Source organism: Ammodytes marinus (genome assembly GCF_949987685.1).
Source record: "Ammodytes marinus genome assembly, chromosome: 2".
NCBI classification, from domain to species: domain Eukaryota; kingdom Metazoa; phylum Chordata; class Actinopteri; order Uranoscopiformes; family Ammodytidae; genus Ammodytes; species Ammodytes marinus.
Window position 1 is genome coordinate 29,228,567 of NC_137231.1, and position 25,202 is coordinate 29,253,768.

General features: G+C 38.6%; 1 protein-coding gene across 1 annotated transcript in view; it reads right to left on the minus strand.

The window, feature by feature from the left end:
- Nucleotides 1–25,202, minus strand: part of adamts3 (ADAM metallopeptidase with thrombospondin type 1 motif, 3) — a 164,681-nt gene that overhangs the window by 8,363 nt on the left and 131,116 nt on the right. Inside the window, exons 16-21 of the mRNA XM_080047884.1 lie at nucleotides 24,142–24,225; nucleotides 23,492–23,572; nucleotides 16,894–17,057; nucleotides 14,239–14,395; nucleotides 13,388–13,520; nucleotides 5,415–5,622 (exon numbers count right to left, since the gene is read on the minus strand). Coding sequence (XP_079904010.1) covers nucleotides 5,415–5,622; nucleotides 13,388–13,520; nucleotides 14,239–14,395; nucleotides 16,894–17,057; nucleotides 23,492–23,572; nucleotides 24,142–24,225 — 827 coding nt within the window. The remainder of the gene's footprint in view (nucleotides 1–5,414; nucleotides 5,623–13,387; nucleotides 13,521–14,238; nucleotides 14,396–16,893; nucleotides 17,058–23,491; nucleotides 23,573–24,141; nucleotides 24,226–25,202) is intronic.

Genomic DNA, 25,202 nt, shown 5'->3' on the forward strand with positions numbered 1-25,202 from the left:
GAAATTGGATCATCCTAGCCTGAGAAAAGGCAGAAAGAGTGTTTTATTGTCTCAGTGTCTAACCCTACATTTTCCCATGCGTGACATCACACATGGGAAAATGTAGGGTTATGATTAATAGGACAGCTGGGCCAAGGGGAGACAGAGGGAAGAAAAACCTTTTTTCATTATAATAGCGATTTTATTATCATAGAGCGCCGGTTCTATATAGGTGAAGTATTCCTTTAACTGTCATATGCACAACAATTACAGCAGCAGTCATTAGCAATGACATTCTTAAAGGTGAAAGTGTGTAGAATTTATTGGCATTTTTTTCAGAACAGACTTGGTATAAATGGACTATAATATTATTCATAAGTATGTTTTAAAGGTGAAGAAAGCGATTTATTTATGTTAATATAAGTGTTAAAGGTGCTGTAAGCGGAATGGTCAGTTTAGCTAACTTCCTGTCAGTTACTGCAGTTAGCAGTCCCCTCGCTCGTCCCTACGTCACCACATTAATGCACTGCGGTCTTCAAGCAGCGAGTTATCTAGCCATAAGTGTGATATAACATGATAAAAAACCATCAAAACAGACATTGGGAAGGATTTTTACCTGCTCTGCCATTGTAGGCACATAAACATTCACCCATCTGTCCTCTGGCGTGCACCGGCAGTGAGACCATGAGTGAGACGGGTATCGGTTTGTAGCTTTCTCTCTTGTGATAGGATATACATTTCAGGATCCCCCAATAAGTTTATTTGCCGATTACACGCGGAGCAGCTGACTGAGAGATCGGCTTTATGAAACGCGCACATTATGTAAGTGATCACTGTATGAATAAAGAGCAATTTAACACTTATATTAAAATAAATAAACCGCTTACTTCACCATTAAATCGCTCTTTATTCATACAGTGATCACTTATATAGTGTGCGCGTTTCATAAAACCGATCTCTCAGTCACTCGCTCTGCATGTAATCGGCAAATAAACTTTTCTGGTCTCCAATCAGAATTGGAATTGGAATCTCACTGCCGGTGCACTCGCAGAGCGACAGATGGGTGAATGTGTATGCGCCTACACCTGCGGAGCAGGTAAAAATCCTTCCCAATGTCTGTTTTGATGGTTTTTATCATGTTTTATCACACTTATGGATCCGAGATGATGCTAGATAACTCACTGCTTGAAGACCGCAGTGCATTAATGTGGTTACGTAGGGATGACGGAGGGGACTGCTAACTGCAGTAACTGACAGGAAGTTAGCTAAACTGACCATTCCGCTTACTTCACCTTTAATAAGTGTATGATCACTTGAGATAAACCATTTTTTTAAAAGATGCACAGATAGCAACACGCTCACAAACACAGAAAAATAATACGGTACTTGGAGGCCATTATCTCAAAATCTTCTTTTACTTTCATACTCTTAACCAAAACTACTACAGCACATACTCTACATAATAAACTAAACTTACCATAATCATTAGCACTATTCTGAATGTTATTACAGAAGAATTTGTTCATATAATGTCAATTATATGATTCATGATACATTTCGTGCTTAAAACAAATGCGGAAATGCATTACTAAGACCTAGTATAGTATTTTTTGATTCCAAAAAATTATAAAAAGCTGTATCCAATATCTGTACGGTAAAAACATTTGGGCATTCATTTGTTGTAAAGCAACACATAAATATGAATCTAACATCTACAGTTTATATGTTATTTGTTAAAGACATGCAAATGTACGCAAAAGAACACAGTGGTTGGAGCACAAAGCTGAAGCCAGTGCCATTAAGGTCACCCATGCAACAGTAAATGTCAAGTTAACTGAGTAGGAGGGAGGGAGGGAGGTAGGGGGATAACAAGGCTTGACTTGAAGTCCAATCTCCAAACCAAATGTCTCGCTACACGGTTGACCTGGCAACATTAAACTGGACCAGAGACAGCGCAGGGACTTTTCTTTACGCCACGTTAACCTGGACTTCCCTTTGAGAGCGCATAGGGAAATCCACAGGAAGGAAAGTCTTATCACTTAGCAAGTAGCAACACAAAATGTTTTTTAGCTAACGGTCAACTGGAAGCTTACTTTGCTGTTTAGGTTTACAGTGTCTTAATAGAGGATCTTAAAAGGTGCTCCAAGGAACTTTCAGTTTGTGTTTAATTCTAGCGCCCCATTTGGACAAAAGCGGTAGTGTTTTTACTACCACAGCAACCCGTCTTCAAAAATACTTTTGAAAGAGTGCGTGCTTTGCGAACATTTTTCAAAAATAAAACTCCAAATGCACTGTTCCAAATCATTATGCACAACAGAGTTTCAAAACATTTTATAGGTTGTAAATAACTAAAAATGGTCAGTTGTTGAATTTGCAGCATTAGGAGGACTAATCTAAAACATCTTAACAGGCCAAGTTACATGTTAACATAGGACCCCTTCTTTGATATCACCTTCACAATTCTTGCATCCATTGAACTTGTGAGTTCTTGGAGAGTTTCTGCTTCAATATCTTTGCGGGATGCCAGACTAGCCTCCCATAGCTGCTGTTTTGATGTGAACTGCCTCCCAACCTCATAGATGTTTTGCCTGAGGATGCTCCAAAGGTTCTCAATAGGGTTGAGGTCAGGGGAAGATGGGGGCCACACCATGAGTTTCTCTCCTTTTATGCCTAAAGCAGCCAGTGACACAAAGGTATTCTTTGCAGCATGAAATGGTGCATTGTCATGCATGAAGATGATTTTACTACGGAAGGCACTGTCCTTCTTTTTGTACCACGGAAGAAAGTGGTGAGTCAGAAACTCTACATACTTTGCCGAGGTCATTTTCACACCGTCAGGGACCCTGAAGGCTCTCTCCCCATGATTCTGGCCCAAAACATGACTCCGCCACCTCCTGTCTGCCGTTGCAGCCTTGTTGGGACATTGTGGCCATTCACCAACCATCCACTACTCCATCCATCTGGACCATCCAGGGTTGCACAGCACTAATCAGTAAACAAGACTGTTTGAAGATGAGTCTTCATGTATTCCTAAGCCCACTGCAACTGTTTCAGCTTGTAATATTCTTTTACGGGTGGCGGAATAATAGGTTTATGCACAACTGCAAACTTCTGGATCCTACACCTTGAGGTTTGGGGACTTCCTCATATTACCTTTATCCGAAAGAACCCGTCTGTGCTCTGAATCAGCCAAACATCTCTTCACAGTACGATGATCACACTTAAGTTTTTCGTGAAATATCTAATGTTTTCATACTTTGTCCAAGGTATTGCACTATTTGACGCTTTTAGGCAGCAGAGAGATCCTTTTTCTTTCCCATATTGCTTGAAACCTGTGGCCTGCTTAATAATGTGGAACGTCCTGAGACACGATACCATCAATGAGTGTAAATTAAATACAAACAATTACATGTTTATGACACTTAAGACTGTACAGTTATTCAACTAATTCACTCAAATATGCAAATGCAAAATATGCATCTGTTCATGCATATAGAGTTTTATATAGGTGCATATAGTCACCCCTCAATTGGTCTCTCGAGGATAAATACAAGTTAAATAAATAAATAAATAAAAATATACCCGGAGCTATAGCCTATATGGAGATTCTGCCAAAAACTCTGACCAATTATAACTGCTGACATGAAAAACTGCATCATATTAACTCATGTTCTCTCTGCTCTGCTCAGCATGACATCGGCTTTATTGGATTTTTTGATGGTGAGAGGTCTCATTTGTGGAAAACAAGGGGGACAAGATCTGACATTTTTTTTCAAAGGGAGATGTGACAGGGCTCTAATTAACACTTGGACACAAATATACTCTAATAGTGGGCTGAGCTGATAGCAATTAGGGCGACGTCGCTGAGACATTGCAGGCAAAAAACAAGGTTTCTTTCACTATACCTAGTCTGTTTGCATCTGTATATTTCTCCTATACAACCGTTGAGATCTGGCCTAAATTGGAGAGATTATATATAATTAGTATTATATATTTTCTTTCTACCAGTTTTTGTGTATTTGATGTATTTGCATTGTATATTGTGTATGTATTGTTGTTTTTGTTTCTCGACATCCTTGCAAATGAGGGTCACCCCTCAATTGCGACTGTGGCTCAGGTGGTTAAGCTGGTTGGCCAATGATCCTAGGGTTGGCGGTTCGATCCCAGCCCGGCCACTTGTGTCATGGTCGTTGTGTCCCTGGGCAAGACACTTCACCCACCTTGCCTCGTGTGAATGTGTATGACTGCTGTATGTTTGAGGTGGTGGTCGGAGGGGCCGATGGCGCTGAATGGCAGCCTCGCTTCTGTCAGTCTGCCCCAGGGCAGCTGTGGCTACTATGGTAGTTTACCACCACCGGTATGACTGTGTGTGAACGAATTGTCTGGAACCCTGTAAAGCGCTTTGAGTATCATGAAAGGCGCTATATAAATCCAAGCAATTATTATTAATTGATACAATACCTCGAGTATAAATAAAGGTTAAATATAATTTTTTTTAAATATATACAGTAGAGTCAGTGGCTAAACGATTAAGAAAGAAGATCAAAGGTGAGTTAAACTTTTGTATTAGAATTAAACAAAAATCTGTCTTTTTTCAAAATCTTTCCAACAGAGGGATGATGTGTGTTTATTTTACTTCCCCAATGACACACTTGTTAGGTGTTTCTCCATTCGTATTCATCCATGTACCTGCAGCACTTATCATGAAATACATGTCATGTTTCATGTAGGCGAAGATTGCCTCGAAACACATTCTAATTGGTTTTGCGAATACAGACTCCCCAATATTTACTAATTAGTTTGAAACTATGAAAGGGTAATTAAGTTAAATAGGCTATATTGAAAATAACCACATTGTCAGTCACCTAATTTTCATTGCAGTCATTCCGCATCACTGTCTAAATGTTTAATGCCTTATCTTGAATATTGATGTATTTTCTTTGTTTTTACTATCTCTTAAATGCAATTAATGCCGCTTCAAAGCACTTTGAATGGCCTTATGTCTGAATTGTGCTATAGAAATAAACTGGCCTTGCCTTGTTGATTGCTGTCTGTGTTCTCATTGCCAATTTTATAGTTTGGTATTTAAATTGTATTTAACATCTAATGTATTTGATCTGTTTCAAGTGGCTTGTGTTGCTAACCAGGCCGCCATTTTAAATAATACCTTGTTCTAAATGACTTGGCTGTATAAAAAAAAGAAGGTGAAATTTAAGAGAAAAAAAAAATAGTAAATATTTATTCCGTCCATGACCACAAAGACATAATAAATACACGATCAAAAGAAGCAATTGCCGAAAAGGGTGTAAGAAGCCAAGGCTTATCATGCCTACCCTCTTGACATTATATTATATCTCTATAATCTTCTTCTTATTATTATTATAAATAAAATGTACTGTAATGTAATGTAAAGCAATGTAATGTGGATGCCGTACCTCGGACCAGGCCCCAGTCCTCCACTGTGCGGGGCAGGGCACTCTGTTACAGGGCCGTCTGCTCTCTGGCTTCTCCCCGCTGCAGTACTTGCTGTGGACCGAGCGGTTGGTCCCGTCGTGGAGGAACTGCACACATCGCACCGTCCGGATCTGGAAGCCCAGGCTGCCGCAGGTCTTAGTGCAATACTCCCACTCCTCTGACATCCACCTGGACAAAGCGCAAACCAGGACACATACAGGTGAAACTCATATTAGAATATCATGGAAAATGAATTGGAATTGAGTCAAGAATTCATGCAAAAGGGGCCCAAACCAAGTACTGAGTACATACAGTATGCATGATTATACTTAGAGGGCCGACAATCCCTTTTTTATTGATTTCATGTTATATTCAAATTTCCTTAGCTTTTGAATTTGGGATTTTCATAAAATGTAAACCATAATAATCCTAATTATAACAAATAAAGGCTTTTTTACATTTTGATTTATTAGACATATTTGGAGAGACAGAGATAAAATGGGGGAGCAGAGAATGACCCAGGCTGGATTCTATCCTGTGGTCTCTGCTGCTACTGAGGACTGAGCCACTAGAGTAGCGTGTATACAGCAGCGTTAGATTATATCATGAAACAAAAAAAAAGTGCATGAACTAAGAATATATCAATGACGGAAAATGTATTTCGATAACAAATTAAGTTGTGGTTGATATTATTCAGAGACAATTCTGATGTTTTTCTGAGATTTGAGACACACAATTTAGTAGAAGGCAATCGGACCTTGCTTGCTTGAGTTTTTTTTTCTTTTGAAAATAGTAGCCTATCCATAGGTCATGTTTACATAAGCTCTGGTCAGGAGGCCATATTGATTTTGGTCATAAATAGATCAGTGTGTGCATTCATCCGATCACGAGTTAAAGGCCACAGGGAATTTCTCTAGAATTCCTTGGGACATTTAATTTAATTTAATTAAGCTTTATTGGCACGACCGATCAGAAATCTGTATTGCCAAAGCAGTACAGAGGAAATGTCTGTCTCTCTCTCTCTGTCTCCCTCCCCCACCTTGTCTGTCTTTCTACCAGGTATCCATGGTGAAGGGCCTATATGGTAAGCGCTCTACCCACTACGCCACCGGAGCACACTTCCCAGAATCTGTCTTTAAAGGAATACTTCACCCATACGGAACCGGTGTTCTATCATCATAAAATCACTATTATATTATAATAGGGCTGTCAAAATTAACGCGTTAACGCAGGGTGATTCATTTCTGGAATTAATGCATTCATTTTTTTTAACGCATTTAACGCATGTGCAGAATGATCCGCCCTGTGCATCCCACCCGCTCTACACTACAGTCACTCTTACGCTGTGGCTGACCCAGGATCAGTAGCTGTGCACAGCCAAACATAGCAGCATGTGTATGGTTTATCCGCTCTTTATTTTCCTTCTTTCACAAACACAGCAGCATAGATCGCAGGAAAAGAAACAATTGGGCTTAAACTCTGCTCGTGAGGAGACGTTACAACAGCTGTAGTCTTACAAAGCCAGACCAAACTACAGCAAGTAGTATGGTCTGGAAGCACTCCGTTTAGAGCCGTCTATTCGGGGGGAAACTGGGCTGGCCTGTTTTTATTTCTTTAAACCAATCACAATCATCTACGGCGGGGCTAACCCCGGGAAGCAGCCAATGGAGGCGTAGCGTTGTTTGCCGACGCCAGCGCTTAATAGACGCTGGCTGAAGTGGTCAAGCCAGACTACAACAGCTGTTGCGACCCGCGAATCGTGGCCGTTAATAACATGCATAAACTATAGCCTAATTTATAACAGCGATCGGGACTGCATGTAGGCTACTTACTCACTCACGGGTGATTCACATAAACTCAAATAAACACGTTTCACATGTGGAATGATCGATTACTGCGGCAACGCTCACACATCCGACCGAGGGAGAAGAGAAAGGAAACTTACTAAACAGACTCTCCGGCCGACTGACGTCACGGCCCTAACTGACAGTTATCCACACTGAATAAAACACATCTTAACACACTGTAAAAAATATCAAACACTAATTTATGAACTTTGAGGCCTTTTCTACACACAGACACACGAACGAACTGCAATCAGGTTGTATTCAGGAATGCAAAACCATGGATTCACTCAATACATGCCATTATAGCCTATGCTATATTTGCTGAATAGAGACAGCCAAATGTAAGTATGGTGTGGTTGTTTTAGTTGATTATAATTTATTTGCAGTAATTACACCATCATTTGGATTTTCAATGAATAAAAACTACATTAAAATTTATATATTCACCTTCTGTCCTTTATCTTTCAATTCATATAACAATATACAGAAAAAATTGTAATTTTTTGGGCCTATTTCGAATGGTAGAATTAATCGTGATTAATCCACGGAATCCTGTGATTAATCTGATTAAACATTTTTATCGTTTGACAGCCCTAATTATAATGAATGAGGTTTTCCTTCCCTCAGTCTTTCCTCAGTATTCCCTTGGCCCAGCTGTCCTGTTGATCATAACTCTGCATTTTTACTTGTGTGATGTCACACTAGTAAACTGTAGGGTTAGACAGTGAGACCATAAAACACTCGCCTTTTCTCAGGCTAGGATGAACCGATTTCAAAAAGGTTTGCACATTTATACTACATAAGATCTCAGAGTTCAATACACCTTCATATTCCCACTGGTGAAGTAGGTCTTTAATATAGTGGGAACACTTCTGAAGCAGGATCTAATTCATCTAATTCAACCAAAATCCTATTTAAAATCCAAAATCAAACACCTTTTGATTTAGCAGCTCTTCAGGGCAACAACAGGATTAAGTATTTGCATAATACGTTTGTTGTTTTGATATTAAATGTCACACGTACACCCCACTGACTCTTAGACAAGGTGATCAATTTACTCCTGTGGTGAAAATAGTTTTGAATGTCTTTCTGTGGCACACTTTTACCTTGTCCGTTGAATAAAAGCCTGGGTCTTATTTGCATTTAAAAAAACGGTTGTTCCATTAATTTCCACTTGCTTTTAAGGTGGAGTCACAATTCTCGGGTCACTTGTTGACGGGCATGTTACTAGCTCTGGTGAGCCCCCCTTAGTTTATTTTAATTTTTTTTACCAAAACATTCTAAACATATTTTTGTTGTTTTTATTTAAAAGACGAAATCGTCGGGCGCTCCGGTGGTGTAGTGGACAGAGCGCGTACCATATTGGCTCCGGCCTTCGTTGCAGTGGTCGCGGGTTCAAATCTGACCTATGGACCTTTACTGCAGGTCATCCCCCCTCTCTCTCTCTGTCTCCCCATTTCAACTATTTATAACCATTTCTGTACTATCAAATAAAGCTTGAAAATGCCAAAAAATAATCTTAAAAATAAAAGAGACAAAATCGTTAAAAAGACAACAATGGTCTTATAAATGGTAATATCAAATTGCATTATGGGAAATGCAGGATCTTATATTTTTTTGATAGCGCAGAACGCCACAACTCTCATCAGACCTCCATTACTTACTTACTTACTACAAAAATTCTATTAATTCGTTTTCCCAAACTGACCGGGGTGTAAACAACGCACGCAGCTACCAAATGTTGCTTTTTAAATTTGTCTGGAAAAACGGTATATACAGTATGGTTACACACCTATGCACTATTTGAATACACTCTCCATAAATCTAATAAACTCTCGAATGCACTTGGAGGTTCTCCTGTAAGGCCCGTTTGCTACATGTGTTTCTTTTCAGGTGTGTTGTGTTTAATTCTAAAATCTCCATAAGCCTATTCAAGACACCTGTGAAATGTAAATCCGGTATATGAAAATCCCTCACAATATGCACAGACCTGCAATCAGTTGAGACGGTAAAAGAACATGAGACTAATGTAAAGCCGGAGAAAAGGAAGGTACAATGTAAATGGACAAATCTCAGGCTTCTTTACAGGCAGGCAAAGAATGGAGTGAGTGAGTTTAGGAGAAGAAAGCAGTGAATAGCTTAATATCTGACCATTCACAGGCGGTTGGATATAAATGGGCTTAAAGAAATATTGGCCAGCGTACAGCTTTTGAAAATGTTTGCTAAACAAGAAGCCGGAGTGCTCTGAATGCAGGTAGAGACTCCTTTCAAAAAAGTTTGGACTCAACCGAGAGCAAAGAGAATATATTATGCAGAAGAAAATTAAATAAAAATATTATTTAAAAAGTCAAAAGACTTCCTAAAAGCATTATTATTTTTTTATGAAAAGTCCCCTGAAGGTCTGTGTGTGTGTGTGTGTGTGTGTGTGTGTGTGTGTCTGTTCATTGTAAAATCCAGACAAATTTTTTTATCTTTTTTGGTTAGTTCACTAAAATCACAAAAAGATTATATTTTCAATTTTGCTTCTAGTGAATGGAAATCATACAGACATCGTTTTTCAAGGTTTTCCCTTTGAAAGCGAAAAGTTCCCATAACAAAAAAAAAAAAGTTAACTATTTTGGCCTAGACGTTTTTCAGCAGTACTTTTTTGGATGTTTGAGCGCTCCAGATAAAATTATTCATTACATCTCAAAACAGCAGCACATTTAACCCAGACTGAGAGGGTCAATAGCTGGAGGAACATGCAGTTAATTTCTGTGCTTTTTTCTATTTTGTGTAGTTATATATACAGCTCTGGAAATAATCAAGAGACCACTCCAAATGTTCAGTGTCTCTCGTTTGACTATTTATAGGCATAATATGTTTGAGTAGAATGAACATTTCGGTTTTATAAACTACTGACAGCATTTCAACCAAATTCACAATTAAGAGCATTTCCATTAGGTAATGTAGAGATGAAGAATTAAAATCCAGACTGGTCTCTTAATTTTTAGCTGTGTATATATATACTGTATATATATATATATACACACTCACCGGCCACTTTATTAGGTACACCTGTTCAATGGCTTGTAAAAACAAAAAGCCAATCAGCCAATCACATGGCAGCAATTTATTGCATTTAGGCATTTAGATGTGGTCAATACAGTGCACTGAAGTCGAACCAAGCACTAGAATGGGGAAGAAATCCGGTGGGATCTTCTGTTGCTGTAGCCCATCTGCTTCAAGGTTGGTCGTGTTTTGCATTCAGAGATGGTATTCTGCATACCCTGGTTGTAACAAGTGGTTATTTGAGTTACTGTTGCCTTTCTATCATCTCGAACCAGTCTGCCCATCCTCCACTGACCTCTGACTTCAACAAAGAATTTTATGTCCACACAAGTGCCGCTCACTGGGTATTTTTTCTTTTACGGACCATTCTCTGTAGGCCCTAGATATGGTTTTGCGTGAAAATCCCAGTAGATCAGAAGTTTCTGAAATATTCAGACTAGCCCTTCTGGCACCATCAACATTGCCATGTTCAAAGTCACTTAAAACCCCTTTCTTCCCCATTCTGTTGCTCGGTTTTAACCTCAATAAGTTGTCCCTTCCAGGTCTACATGCCTAAATGCATTGAGTTTCTGCCATGTGATTGGCTGATAAGTTATATGTGTTAACAAGAAAATTAACCGCTGTACCTAATAAAGTGGTCGGTGAGTGTATATATATATATATATATATATATATATATATATATATATATATATATATTAGATACTGTATATATACATATATATAGCCTATTTTGTTTATTTATTTATTTGGTTTTTGCGTGTATGAATATATCGGGGTGTGTCCTGGGAGGGGGGGGGTTGTTTTAAGCACTTTGTTACATTTACTTGTATGAAAAGTGCTCTATAAATAAAGTTTGATTGATATATATATACAAATAATTTGTATGTGAAAATTATTTGACGATAAATGTGTTTAAAGTTCTCGTTCTGATTTTGTTATTTTATTTATGCGACATGTATTGCTCTAAATCATCAGTGTTGTAATCTAATCTTTTTCAGGACACGTTGTCCCTAATATCCTCCACGACATTTCTTATCTCCTTATGCTCAGCAGAAATATCAGTAGTTTTCAGCACCAAAGCAAGTATTGAATCAACACAACATAGTCCGGCAATGATGAAACAATTATGATAATAAAGAAATCAGGTCCAGCTTTTGAGGGAATTTGCCTTTCTTTTCAACTGTCCCGTCTCCTCACTCTGACAAACACAGAAAACAAGTAACAAAGACAGCCAAAGTCTCTTAAAGAAAAAGCAGGGAAAAAAAGGAAAAAAAATAACATAGGTCTATACATAATCCGCCAAATCTTTCATCTCAAATGAATAATAGAACGTTGACACCGAGGGATATACGTCCTAGATTTTTGTAAGAGCAGTAGTTCATTAGATCCTGGGATGTATGATCAATAATGCTTAACATATAAATATTGTAAATATGCTTGGATTGGCAGCAGTACATTAGTTTTTACTTGGTCAGTGGCCAAAAGCTCCACTGTACTGAATTGAAATCTTTGAACAATTGACATTTGGCACAAAAAGAGGGACAGAAAACATAACACTATCTGGAAAAATTGCAGTCCAGTATAAATATATGAAACACGGCAAAAAGAAATCCTTGAGTAACAATATTGCTACATTTAACGCAAAAGTCTTATTTTCAAATAAAGGATTGGATTTATATAGCGCTTTTCTAGGCACTTAAAGCGCTTAACAGAGTTCCAGGTTCCATTCATTCACACACAGTCATACCGGTGGTGGTAAACTACGAAACCACTGACAAATGACTATATACAGCGGAGGAGGAAGATTGATCGAGACCACTCCATGAAATGAAAAGTGCAATTGTAAAGGAAGCGCAGCAGAAACCGAAGTAAATAAAACTGTCCAATTAAAGCAGGAGTTTACAAATGACCCGCAAAACATGATAGAGGCCGCTGCTCTGTGCACGAGGGCGTGTGCATTTTGAGGATATCTCGGCATCTGCTGTTTCAATCCCAACCTTTATCATCTCTAATCTGCCTCACAAGTCCAACATTTTTTTTAGGGAAGTACAATACTAAATCACTGGATCACCTAAATCACCTTTATGAAATTGTTTCCTTGAATGCTTTGTCAAGGATGAATTGGGCAGTTGACCCTTCAGTTGGCCCTTTAAAAAGTTATTCTGTTGAGGTGGCACCAGTTGTTTCCCCGTAGCCATCATATTCTGCAGGTATTGTTCGGAGTTAATAGGTCCATCTATCATGGGACTTTCCGCGCGTTCACAATATGTGTTCAAGATTTATGAAAACAGGAAGGCAACCGTTACAACATTTTAGAAAATATATTTTCGATGACATTGGGGTTGAAAATTCCGACAGCACAAGTCAAGATACTTACAGTTTTTTACATAAACAGTTTTCCACTCCAACACATATAGTTAATTACCGTTAATAAGAACAAGGAATTCCAATTAAGTTCACGCTGGGAGAAGCCACTTAAACGTTTGATCTTCATAGACTACGGCAAGTCTGACTTGAGGGAATCTAATCAAGAAAGATCAAGAAAGATTCCAGTATCTACATCATATCATGTTCTATATAAGTATAAGCTACCACATTATTTGACTGCATTGCTGCACATTTCAGATGGGCTTTATCAGACCCGCTCCACTGACATGCTCATGTTATATGTTCAACAAGCCCGGTGGTCTGAGCTTGGGAAGACAGCTTTTAGCTTCACTGCCTCTGACTCCTGGAACAATTTACAGCAACAAATTCAAATAAATACTTTCATTACATTACATGTCATTTAGCAGGGTACAAGCTAACTATCGGGAGCAATTTATGGTCCAGTGTCTAGCCCAGGGACACTTGGACATGTGGCGGGGAGACAGGGGATCGAACCACCGACCCTGCAGTTGCGGGTCGACCGTCCTACACCCCCTCCCCCCCCCCCCCCCCACCCACACACACACTTTCATATCTCAGATCTTCCGAGTATAAATGTGCTATATAAATAAACTTGCCTTAAATAAAGGTTAAATGAAAAATAAAGATATAGTGTGTGTACTCACTGAGGCTGTGTGCAGTCCTGGAGGTTACACATTCTGCGTATGGGTTTGGGTTTCTTGTTGGCGTCGCAGTAGCCTCTATGGACCATCTTAGTGTCCCCTTTCTTTCGACATCCATACTTGGTGTACTGATACCCTGTGGGAGAAGATGAGGTTGCATTTTTTTAGCATGACTTCTTTTTGTGTGAAAAATCTACAGTGCACATTTTAATGGCAAAAATGAAATAGACAATCAATGAAAACAACACCAAGGGAATTAAAACGTGTTAAAGCTATAGTGCGTAACTTCTGTCCCCCCCTCCCCCTACCCTTGAGGAATTCTGAGTAATTACAAAAACACTGTCAGATAATCTACAATGATGGAAAGCCTAAGGTGATTGCACATTTTCTTAGGAATACAATCACAAACTGAAACATTTTGTGGAGGCTTCTTGGGATTTTTATGAGCTCCAGCACCAAGGTTGGGGGTTAGGGGGTTACACCAGTTTGTAAACACTTCCATAATGACAAATAGAGTTTTGTGGAGCTCATAGTCTTAATCAACTTTGTGTCAACTCGTATGGCGATGGCTTTTACTTTCAAGGAAATATTTGTATAGGCTAAAAAAATATACTGTATACTGTTTGGTATATTTAAATAGTTCGAAGATGCTGTCGTATCTGTTTGTGTCTTTGTTTCTTCTCGGCAGCTATAGCTAAAGAAAGAAGATGAAGCTCGAAAATGCAATTACGGCCACTCGAAAACATATAGTTGAATGCTGCTTACTCACCACAGGAGAATTATTTAAAACAAAATGTTTTGGATAATTTATTCCTTTATATTATTTTCTAATTTGATGTTAATTTATCCTTTACCTCCGGCACAAGCCTTGGAACACGGAGACCAGCTTTTGAGGGCCCACTCGTAAGAATCCTCCTGGATCACGTTGTTGTTGTTAACGGGCACGGAGTCTTCATGGATGATGTACTTGTACATCAAAGTAGACCGGGTTTCATTGTCTTTGGGTATAATCTGAAGAAAAACACACACACACACGCACACACACACACACACACAAAACACATTTCAATTATGAGATTATCCTGTAGGCATAGTATAGTAAGTATCAAAGTACTCAAGCGGGCAAATGTGTGCAAATAAATGCAAAATGCTGTATATTCAGAAACAAAAGAAAAATGCCTTAAGAATTTCGTTATTAACATGAGTTTTCAACCTATTCAAGTTGGACAATAGTAAGAGGGCGATGTAACACACACACACACACACACACAGACACACACACACAGACACACACACACACACACACACAAACACACACACACACACACAAACACACAAACACACACACACACACACACACACACACACACACACACACACACACACACACACACACACACACATACACATTTGAAATTCTGACTGGTTATTGTAGGGCGCTCTATCACAAAATCCATATTAAAAAGTTAATATTAAATAAAAATCTTGTATTTAATGTGTAATATTGTGTTTTATTGATGTCGATAGTTAATTGTATTGATTTGGAAATCAAGCTGAAAATGACAGATATTCTAGGGGAGAACGGGGTAAGTAGGCACACTTTTTACTCTAGTGAGAATTACTCGTCACCGAAACATCTTTTAATAGTCATTCCTATATTAAATTGAAGCTTAAGGTGTTGGCTTGAAATGTGTACACCTCACTTTTTCTATCTTATTGTAATAAAGAAGAAATTAATCATCAAAGACACCCTTACACATTGTGACAACCAACCCCATCAAGGGGTCGGTTGTCGAACACTATGGGGTTGTTTGTCACAATGTAATCTTAATGGGAATAATCTTAAAATCTTTCGTTATTGGGTTCCTTTTCTGGCTGCAGCCTTGAGATAACATGTGACAACCAACCTCCCAAAAAATTTGACGACCAACCCCAACTTGAATTTCTTGCTAGCATAAACCCATTGTGTAAAAGCCTAGAAGAAAAATACTGAGGAGCTAAATATTTTCAATTTGACATGAAAAACACAAACAGTTGTCTCACCTCAAATTCAGCAGTCTAACTCCAAGGAAGACTATGTAGGTGACCTCTGATCCCAATTCTGGATATTTACATATCAAAATTTCACAGACAGCGCCTTCTGGTTCCGATATATAACGATTGTGACAACCAACCCGTGTGACAAATTACCCCGTTCTCCCCTATATGGCATTTCATTTACAAGCATTCCCCTAATTGGATGAAAGTAAAATAATTAAAATTAAGTCTCATGCATTTAATAATAGTACTCTATTTTGTGAAAAAAGGACCTAGAGACAATTTGTTTTAATCCTTCTCTTGCTTGCTGTCTATCAAACCAAAGGTCTGTACTCCTAATTATTGCACTAGTCAAAATAGTGACAAACATGAATGCCAATTTAGATCCTGTTGATGTGACACGTTAGTAATTAGAGTGAAACAATATTAATGACAAGAGGGGAATGTGTGTGTGTGTGTGTGTGTGTGTGTGTGTGTGTTCGCTTAACAAACCATTTAAACATAATCAATACAAATGAGACAATAAGATCCAATGCATGTTTTTCTCGTCAACTACAAATGTATACAGTACATAAGTGAGCTCTTTAGCTAGCCTCGAAATCCAGACCCATATATAGAATGATATAGGGTCTGGCCATGATCAATAGACCTTCCCAAATCATTTAATTTGCCAGCGGCAGGTCTGGATTTCCAGGCTATACTAGATCTAAATCCTTTCATGAAGTTAAATACAGTAGATGAGTTCTCATTCTAGACCATGTACGGGGGCGTATGATACTTGATAATACTTGCTGTGTAATTAGCCCCCCACCCCACCCTCCCCCTTTCTGCTGCTGGCTAAATTTGTATCACACATGTTTCTCTTAAGTGGGTGGTTTAATCATGTTGGCAAAGATTGCCTTGTACAAGTACAGTACATTCTATTTGGTTTTGTGGATACAGATTCCTCAATATTTTTAAAAGTAGTTTGAAACTATGAAAGAGTAATTTAGTTAAATAAACTATATAGAAAATAACTATATTTGTTTGTAACATAATTTTCATTGCAGCCATTCTACATCGCTGTCTAAACATTTAATGTCTAATCTTGAATCTTGAATGTATTTTCTTTGTGTTTACTATCTCCCAAATGCAATTTCTAACGTGTGATCTTGATGTAGTGTATGCCCCCTGTAAATGGCCTTATGTCTGAATAGTGCAATAGAAATAAACATGCCTTGCCTTGCTTGAAAACATTATTATTCTCTTCTTTCAGCATTTGATCTGGAAACCCAAACCCACGTCTCTTACATAGCCTACAGTGCTCTTTGTCAATATAGCGAAACGGCCTTTTAGACTCATTCAAACACATTCTATAATAATAATGATGATAATAATAATAATAATAATAATAATAATAATAATAATAATAATAATAATAATAATAATAATAATAATAATAATAATAATAATAATAATAGAGATTTGATTACCAGAACCACCACAGGGTCGTGCAGAGGTCCGTCGGTGTGCAGTGTCTCCACATCCTCTTCCATGATGTAGTGCCACTCCACGCCCAAGTCAATGAAACTCCTGGATTTGACCTCCTCTCCTTTGCCGTTGAGAATATAGTGCCCCGTTGCCTGGTTCTTGATTGCTGTAATCAGCCATGTCATTAGTTATAAGCCGTTGGAAAAATCACATGTAAAAAATGGCTCGTCTAACTCTATCTCTATCAATTACCCGCTATAGCTAAATTATTCAAAGACCTCAAGCTGTGCTACCGAAATGTATGATTCATGGAATACTTCTAACCTCTTCTAAACCCCTTTTTAAATGAGTATAATGCCTGGGAAGATTACAGGATTGTCTGAATCATAATTGTAATTTATACTAAACAAGCAGCCAATCCACTTGTGTAATGGGACTTGTCAAGCGTGAGACGGTGAATATGAGAATTGGCATGACGATTAAAGCACATCTGATGCATTTAAATGCGTGCCGCAGGGCAAATAAAGAACCCACACACCGTCTCGACTAAAGATAATTTTTTTCTGGTGCTCAAGTGTTCAACATTATGCTGAGTGATAGAAGTGCATCGAAGCTCAGGATATTCCAAACAATATGTTGTGTGAGACTTAAAAGCACCAGGAAAACAGGATTTTAAAGTTAAGGAAAGTTCCCAGTTCCTGCCATTTCCAATTAAAACTTTTTTAATTGTATCGATTACACGTCCTGTCACAATGAATAACTTCTAAATTGTTTAGTGAGCCGTCGCTGCCACATGAATTGTTGACACACTTGTTGAACAGCAGGAAACCTGGAGAATATGAGCAAGTCAGATCCATGAGCACATGTCATTTTCACAGATAATGACATAGTGACGAGACAGATGGATGCTGTTTACCAAACTACTAGCAGAGGAATAATTATAATGCTTGAATTAATTGGCAGCGTTTTTTTTCATGCATAAGAAAGAACGTGCTTCATAAAAAAAAACAGCATTGTGTGGATGAAATGTTTCATAAAAGCTATTTAAGGGAATATCCCCTCATGATCCGCTAACTGTCCTTACAGTGTGTGTGTGTGTGTGTGTGTGTGTGTGTGTGTGCGCGCAGTGTTAATACATAACCTATAGGCTCTGCATGTAGCTAGCTTTGTTAGGCCCCCTATGTTCACAAACCCTTTGACTACATACAAGTTTACAGAGCCTGTACGCTGTGTATTAACATTGGATTTGTATTTCAGCGCACGCAGTACGGTCAGATAGCAGATGGGGAGAGGATAGTCACTCACTGAATTTTGACAAAAAGTTATTTTGAAAACAAGCGTTCTCAACTTCTCCGGAATTGCTGGTTCCACCTCTAACATGTGGTATATTGTTTATATTGTCTGAGTATCGCTTTGTTTCTTAATGAAAGCACAGGTAATGGAGATAGTATAACATCATTTTTTTTTCTTTTCTTCCTTCAGCTCCAGGTTTTTGGTAGAAATAAAGGCAATCACATCGTACATATGTGTTTCAGAGAATGATGCTTTGTGATGACGGAGGCTATAACATAAGGTCTCCTAAAAGCAAAGAGCCCATTCCTCTTCCTACAGTAGCCACACTTACACCCACTCTGACCCCTGACTGTGCTATTCAGCGGGGTGCAATAATTACCACACACTGAATGTCCATTGGAGCCCCTTTAAGTCCCTTTGTGGTTTGTATAAGTATCACTTTCACTAAAATGGAACTATTATTAACAACTCTCTCATCATCCATACCATACATGAAGTACAATCCATGGTCTCTCGAGCACATGCCAATCAACCCGAGAATGACTTCTTTGAATGACTGTGTGATTGAGTCTGATTGGAGATTGAACCTGGCAAACTCTTTCTTATCAAGGCTTATCAAGGAAACTAGGGGCGGTTTGAATACGGGGCAGTGAGCAATTATTGGGCGCCTCTCACAGAATCATTTTCATTCTAATCAGCGAAGGTCAAGACCTTTAAATGAGGCTTTCGGATGTATCAGACCGAAACCTTAATTTGATTTAAGTATAGCCTATATATGAACGATGGAAAATGATTGCCACTGTACCATCTGCAGTAGGTGGTGATGAAATGCATGTTCCTCTAGATAATAATCCAAGACCAAGACGAACCATTATAATGTCCCCGTTTTCAATACAATTGAAACCATAGATATCATATTTCATATTTCAGCGCTTATATACATCAATCATGTACTGTTTTACTCAATTTTACCTAAAAAATAAAGAACTAACTTTTTAATTCTGAATTTGATGTGTCATTGTCAAGGCAGTTGCCAGCCTATAAGTCATATAACACTTGCGGATTCTTTCTGTCAGTGTGCTAACGGTTAGCTGTTATGCTAACAAAAAAAAGTATTTTCTAAAAAGTTCCAGGAGGCTTATTCCTGCCTATTTTTAGTTGAGTAGGACTTCTTCAAATCTTTTCTGTCCTCTCTTCTAACTTTGTTGTCAGATAAATAAGTTAAGGTTAAATGTTAATGCTACAGTGCCCTTTGAACAGCCCACTGCCTCTGGAGGAGGAAATCGATGCGGACCCCGTTCCACCATAGTGGGTTCTGCATTAATCGTGTTTTCCTCGGGCCAAGCCGGGACAAGGAAACAAAAAAAGTTTTACCGCCTCTTTCAAGTCTTCAGTCAACCCGTCTGACAAAGTCTCTGAGGGGGTTCCTACTGTAGTGTTTCTTTACAGGGAATACATTACTTTTTTCCATGTGTTATTGTGAAGTTTCCATCCTTGTTCTTTGCTCTTTACTCTAGTTGTATGCTGAGAGTTTTTTGGGGACTTTTTGAAGACCAAAACCAGAGCTTGAATCTATAATGCGTAACTTTTGTCGTCCCCCCTGAGGAATTTATGAGTAACAACAACATTGCGCATGGATTTTGTACCTTCTGCTGTACGTCCAGGTTTTTTCCAGTAGAATCAACAACTGCACCATTTCTTGGGCACTTTATACGTATAGGCTCCTGCGCCAATGTCAATTGGCCATGGCTTGAATGTAAGCGACATTGATTTATACAAAAAAGTTACGCACTATAGCTTTAAAGGATTGTTTATAAAGGCGTCACATTCACTCCAAATGAATGACAATGTTTTTACTGACATGTTAGCCATTGGAACTTTAACATACAATAGCTTATATCATGACTGCATGCTATTCAGTCTGCTTTTTTTCCGATTCTTCCCCCTCCCTTCCCTATTCAGCGTCTTGACAATCAATGTAAAGCAGCGCTCCATCACAGCTGAGAGTGTGTGGGTATTATTGTTCATAAAAATCTAGGAAATGTTGGTGGAGCAAGTATTCAGATCCTTTACTTAAAATGGCTACTAGACACTTTTCAGGCTTTTTTGATTAGACAAAAGTAAATCTTAAAGCTATAGTGCGTAACTTTTTCATGTAAATAAATGTTGGTTGCCATCGACTAACGAGTTGAAACAATGTATAAAAAGCTTATAGGCTCCACAAAACTCTCTATACTACTCGATAGGGTACACCCACCCAGGAACAACAGCTGGCGCAGTAGAAACACTACCACTTTTGCCCAAAGGGGGTGCAAGAACTAACACAAACTGAAAGTCCCTCGGAGCACTATTAAGTCCCTTTTTTGCGGTTTGTGTAAGTATCACTTTCACTAAAAATATTATTAACAACACTCTCATCATCCATACCATACATGACATAAAATCCATGGTCTCTCGAGCACATGCCCATCAACCCGAGAATTACTTCTTTGAATGACTGTGTGATTGAGTCTGATTGGAGATTGAGCCTGGCAAACTTTTCTCTTTCTTATCAAGGCTTATCAAGGAAACTAGGGGCGGTTTGAATACGGGGCAGTGAGCAATTATTGGGCGCCTCTCACAGAATCATTTTCATTCTTATCAGCGAGGGTCAAGACCTTTAAATGAGGCTTTCAGATGTATCAGACCGAAACCTTAATTTGATTTAAGTATAGCCTATATATGAACGATGGAAGATGATTGTCACTGTACCATCTGCAGTAGGTGGTGATGAAATGCATGTTCCTCTAGATAATAATCCAAGACCAAGACGAACCATTATAATGTCCCCGTTTTCAATACAATTGAAACCATAGATATCATATTTCATAATTCAGCGCTTATATATACATTAATCATGTTCTGTTTCTGAATTTGATGTGTCATTGTCAAGGCAGTTGCCAGCCTATGAGTCATATAACACTTGCGGATTCTTTCTGTCAGTGTGCTAACGGTTAGCTGTCATGCCGAAAAAAAATATAGTATTTTCTAAAAAGAGGCTTAATCCTGCCTTTAAAAATCAACAAAAAAATCAACAAGTCGTCGAAATGGAACGGCGAAAAAGGACGACTAAGGTCATGTTTCAAGTTAAAATAATGACCTCATTAAGATGAATCAATAATAACCGCACGGTTAAGCTTGGGAAAGCAAAAAATAAGCCAGTGTGGAAAAACCGTGCTGCTAAAAACAGGGAGCTAATTGCAGTCATTTCCTCTGGATGTGGTGAAAAAGCAAGGTTCAACTGATGGATGTGGACAGCTGAGCTAGCACTAATGCTATAGTGAGCTAATCTGCTGACCACTGTTAGTTGTACACAACTATTAAAAAAGTAAAGTAGGATTTGACGATTGTAACAGATTTTGGACTGTGTCTTCTTTATAGCCTCATATTTCTTCCGGCAGACAGTATGACTGAAATAACTAATACAACAGAACTTAATTTATGTTTAGAAGGATCCCTATAATGACGTTTTCAAAAATCAAATTAACTAGAACTTGTGTTTGCGTGATTATTCATCATGGGTAAAATGTAATATTTCGGAGGGGAAGACATTTAGTTTGTTTTTCCTCATAGTCTTTCTAAGTAACATTTGATAATTGCTTTTCATTGTGTAACTCACAAGTGTGAAAGCAAATAAAGATCCAATTTTGAAAGTCGATTAGCAAGCTTGAAAGGCTTTTGCACACCACACACACTTTACTGCATAATAATGTATGAAGGCATTTTTACGCTGTTTATTTTAGCACATTTTCAGACAGTTCTGTTATAAGTGTGTGTGTGTGTGTGTGTGTGTGTGTGTGTGTGTGTGTGTGTGTGGGGAGGGGGGGGGGTGTATATGGGTAATTTGTGGTTTGCATTTCAAGTTGATGCAAAAGTTTAGTTTTCACTTTCCGGAAGGTTTGGATCTATAGACCAGTTATGGTTCAAGTATGAAGAAACCAGACCAGATTTTCTTGTTAACTTTAATTAAAGCTGGGGTGGAGGATTTCGGGAGAAAATGGCAGTTGGGATAGAGATTCGAATCCTAATACCTCAACCGCTCCACTTGTTCTCTTTGGTCCCTCCCTGACACGCACTACACCAACGTAGTCGTGCCAAAGTGAATGGACAGTCCCAACAGCCAATAAGAACAGAGAATCGGAGCCTCGCTCTGATTGGTCAAAGTGTACAGCTCATGTTAACTTTGAACAATCAGAAATCATACACCCCAGCTTTATGACCTTACAAAATCTATTATTTTAAAAAAATATATTATTTGGTCTGTTTTCTTAACACTCAAACCAACATTGTTCTTAACTTTTATTTAAGAGGTGGAAACAAAACTTCCACATCAATTTTGAATGACTAAGGGTCCAGGCACCCGACCATATGTGCTACATCTCACTTTGTCTCCACTTTCAAGGCTCCTCTAAACTAGTCTCTCACGCTCTCACGTTCCCACCTCTTAGGTTCTGCGTCTCTATCATTTTGTCAAACTTTAGCAAGTGGTCTGTCCCACTTGAACATGAATATTTAATCAATATCTGACATTATTTCCTCTCGTTTATACAGATGAACGATTCCTCTCTTTCAGATCTCGTCGACTGTTTAAGATGTCCTACACACACTTCAAACCCTAGAAAAAAGGCTATATTTAAAAATGAGAGAAAGAGAGAGAGCACGAGAGAGAGAGAGCAAGAGAGAGAGAGAGGTGGAGAGAGAAAGAGAGAGAGAGCACCCAATAATCTAGACACATCTTTTTTAATAGATGGATGAATTATGGATGAGACATATCATGACCAATTTGTTCTCAGCCTGGGAGATGACAAGGAATAAATTATGCAAAGTCTCATAATTTGACAGTATATGTTCCCATTGGTGTCAAGAGGGGGTTGTTTGGGATATTATGTAAAAAAAACTCATCTTTTCGTTTTCCACATTTCTAGAGTCATTTGAAAAGAAATGCATCAACCTATTTGTTATTTAATTCCTTATTTGTTGTTTTTTCTTTATTAATAATTGCACACATTGTTGATAATGGCCTTGATATACTTCATATGTTCTTGATATATTTATTTTTTTACTTTTCTATACTGTTTTGGTGTATACTTTTTGCAGTTACAATACAGTTGACTTGACTTGACATTGTTAGCTATCTGTCAATCTGTGTACAGCAACACACATTGACGATAGAATAATGTTCAACAAGCTTGTTTTTTTTTTTTAAAGTCATCCCTCTGATTTCATAGAGATGTGTTTTTGTGTGTCTTTTTGGTTAGTCAAACTTACCAAGAATTTGAGGGGAGGCCTCATGTTCTTGTACGATCACATGTCTAGCTCCGGGAGGAATGAGAAACATCTTAAGGTAGCCTTTGCCAAGTCGGTAGCAGGAAGCAGGAAGAGTGGTTGGGGGGTGTTAAGAGGAAAAGATAAAGACAGAGAGAGACAGGTAAGTTAAGCAGGTACAGTAATACTACCAGTTTGTTTGCAGCGGTGGACATCGTCACAAAACGTTTTTTAGAAGCTTTTTTTGTTTGTTGTCTTTGCTCTACAAAGATGTTGAAAGAAGGAGTTTGAGAGAGAGAAAAAAGAAATAAATTGTAAAAGTCTATGTCAGCTTTTCGTCCTTGCTGTATAAAAAGCCTGCAGGTGAAAGCTTGATTGAAACAGGCCATTTCATACACATCCATCCATGTCCTGTCATGCAGGAATCAATAGATATCCTTGTACTGCTATTGCACTAGCATTGCATGTTTCTGAAATGGGGAGCAGGACCCCTTCATGTACAGACAGGATGTGAATGGAAAGAGCCTCGGGAAAATGTTTCAATAAAGCGCGAGAGAACAGGGTTTTTTTCGGACTCTATATAGGGGGCTTAAACAAAAGTCAGCTTCTTGTCTCAGAGATGTCCACCGCTTACAAACCTACCGTCCACTCACCCAGTACATTTCTAGAGTCTTCCGTTTCATTTAAAAACACATTGCGAGCTCCTTTGGGTAAAGAGAAGGCTCCTCTTGTTTTCCCTTCAAAAAGATTAAAAACAAATGATTTAATTAGTTCATTCTTTGCAGTTGTTTCTCGGCACCTCTTCCATTTTTTTCCCCAACACACTCTCTGCGACAACATCACCTACAATAGAAGCGTTTTTAATATTTTTTTTTATTTGAATAGCATGGAACAAGAGGAATTGACAATTGGATGAGCAGGTGGGATATGCTTGTTTGCAGGGTGGCACCTGACGCTTAATTAGCTGGCCTTAGATTTGACAGCAATTTAGTTATGAATGCAACTGGCACACTGTTGCAGGGTTCACACACACAGTCCCAATATTTTGGCAGTGTATAGCGGGTGCTAATCAGTCCGCAGATGCTCTCTCGCTCGCTTCCGGGGTGAACGTCCCCCAAAATGGTAGCCAATTTTCACAGTAGCAATTCCGCTTTATAGAAATTACACTTTGATTGACAGATTGATTTGAAGACTGATGAGAAATCTGGCACATAAACCAAGTTTTGAACTCAGTATCAGCTTGTGCCAGTTGATTTTTCTTTTTTTTTTTTTACATCAATTGGATTATAAATTGGCCAAACAACATCCCAGATTGCCTCCGAAAGGTCTGCAGGTTTTGTGTCTAAAAAGTTGACATTTTGTTCACACAAAGTTAGTGTGTTAGGGGCTGTGGTATAGCAATTGCTCAAGATACATTTACATGAAAAGGACCACACACACACACACACACACACACACACACACACACACACACACACACACACACACACACACACACACACACACACACACACACACACACACACACACACACACACACACACACACACACACACACACACACACACACACACACACACACACACACACACACACAGGGAACTTCTTCATAGGGGAAGTTTTGGAAGAGTTGACAAGATAATGAAGCTGCCACTGCTGTATGCGACAGTGGAGTCAACTCTAGATACTCACTGTGTTAGTAACAAACAGAACA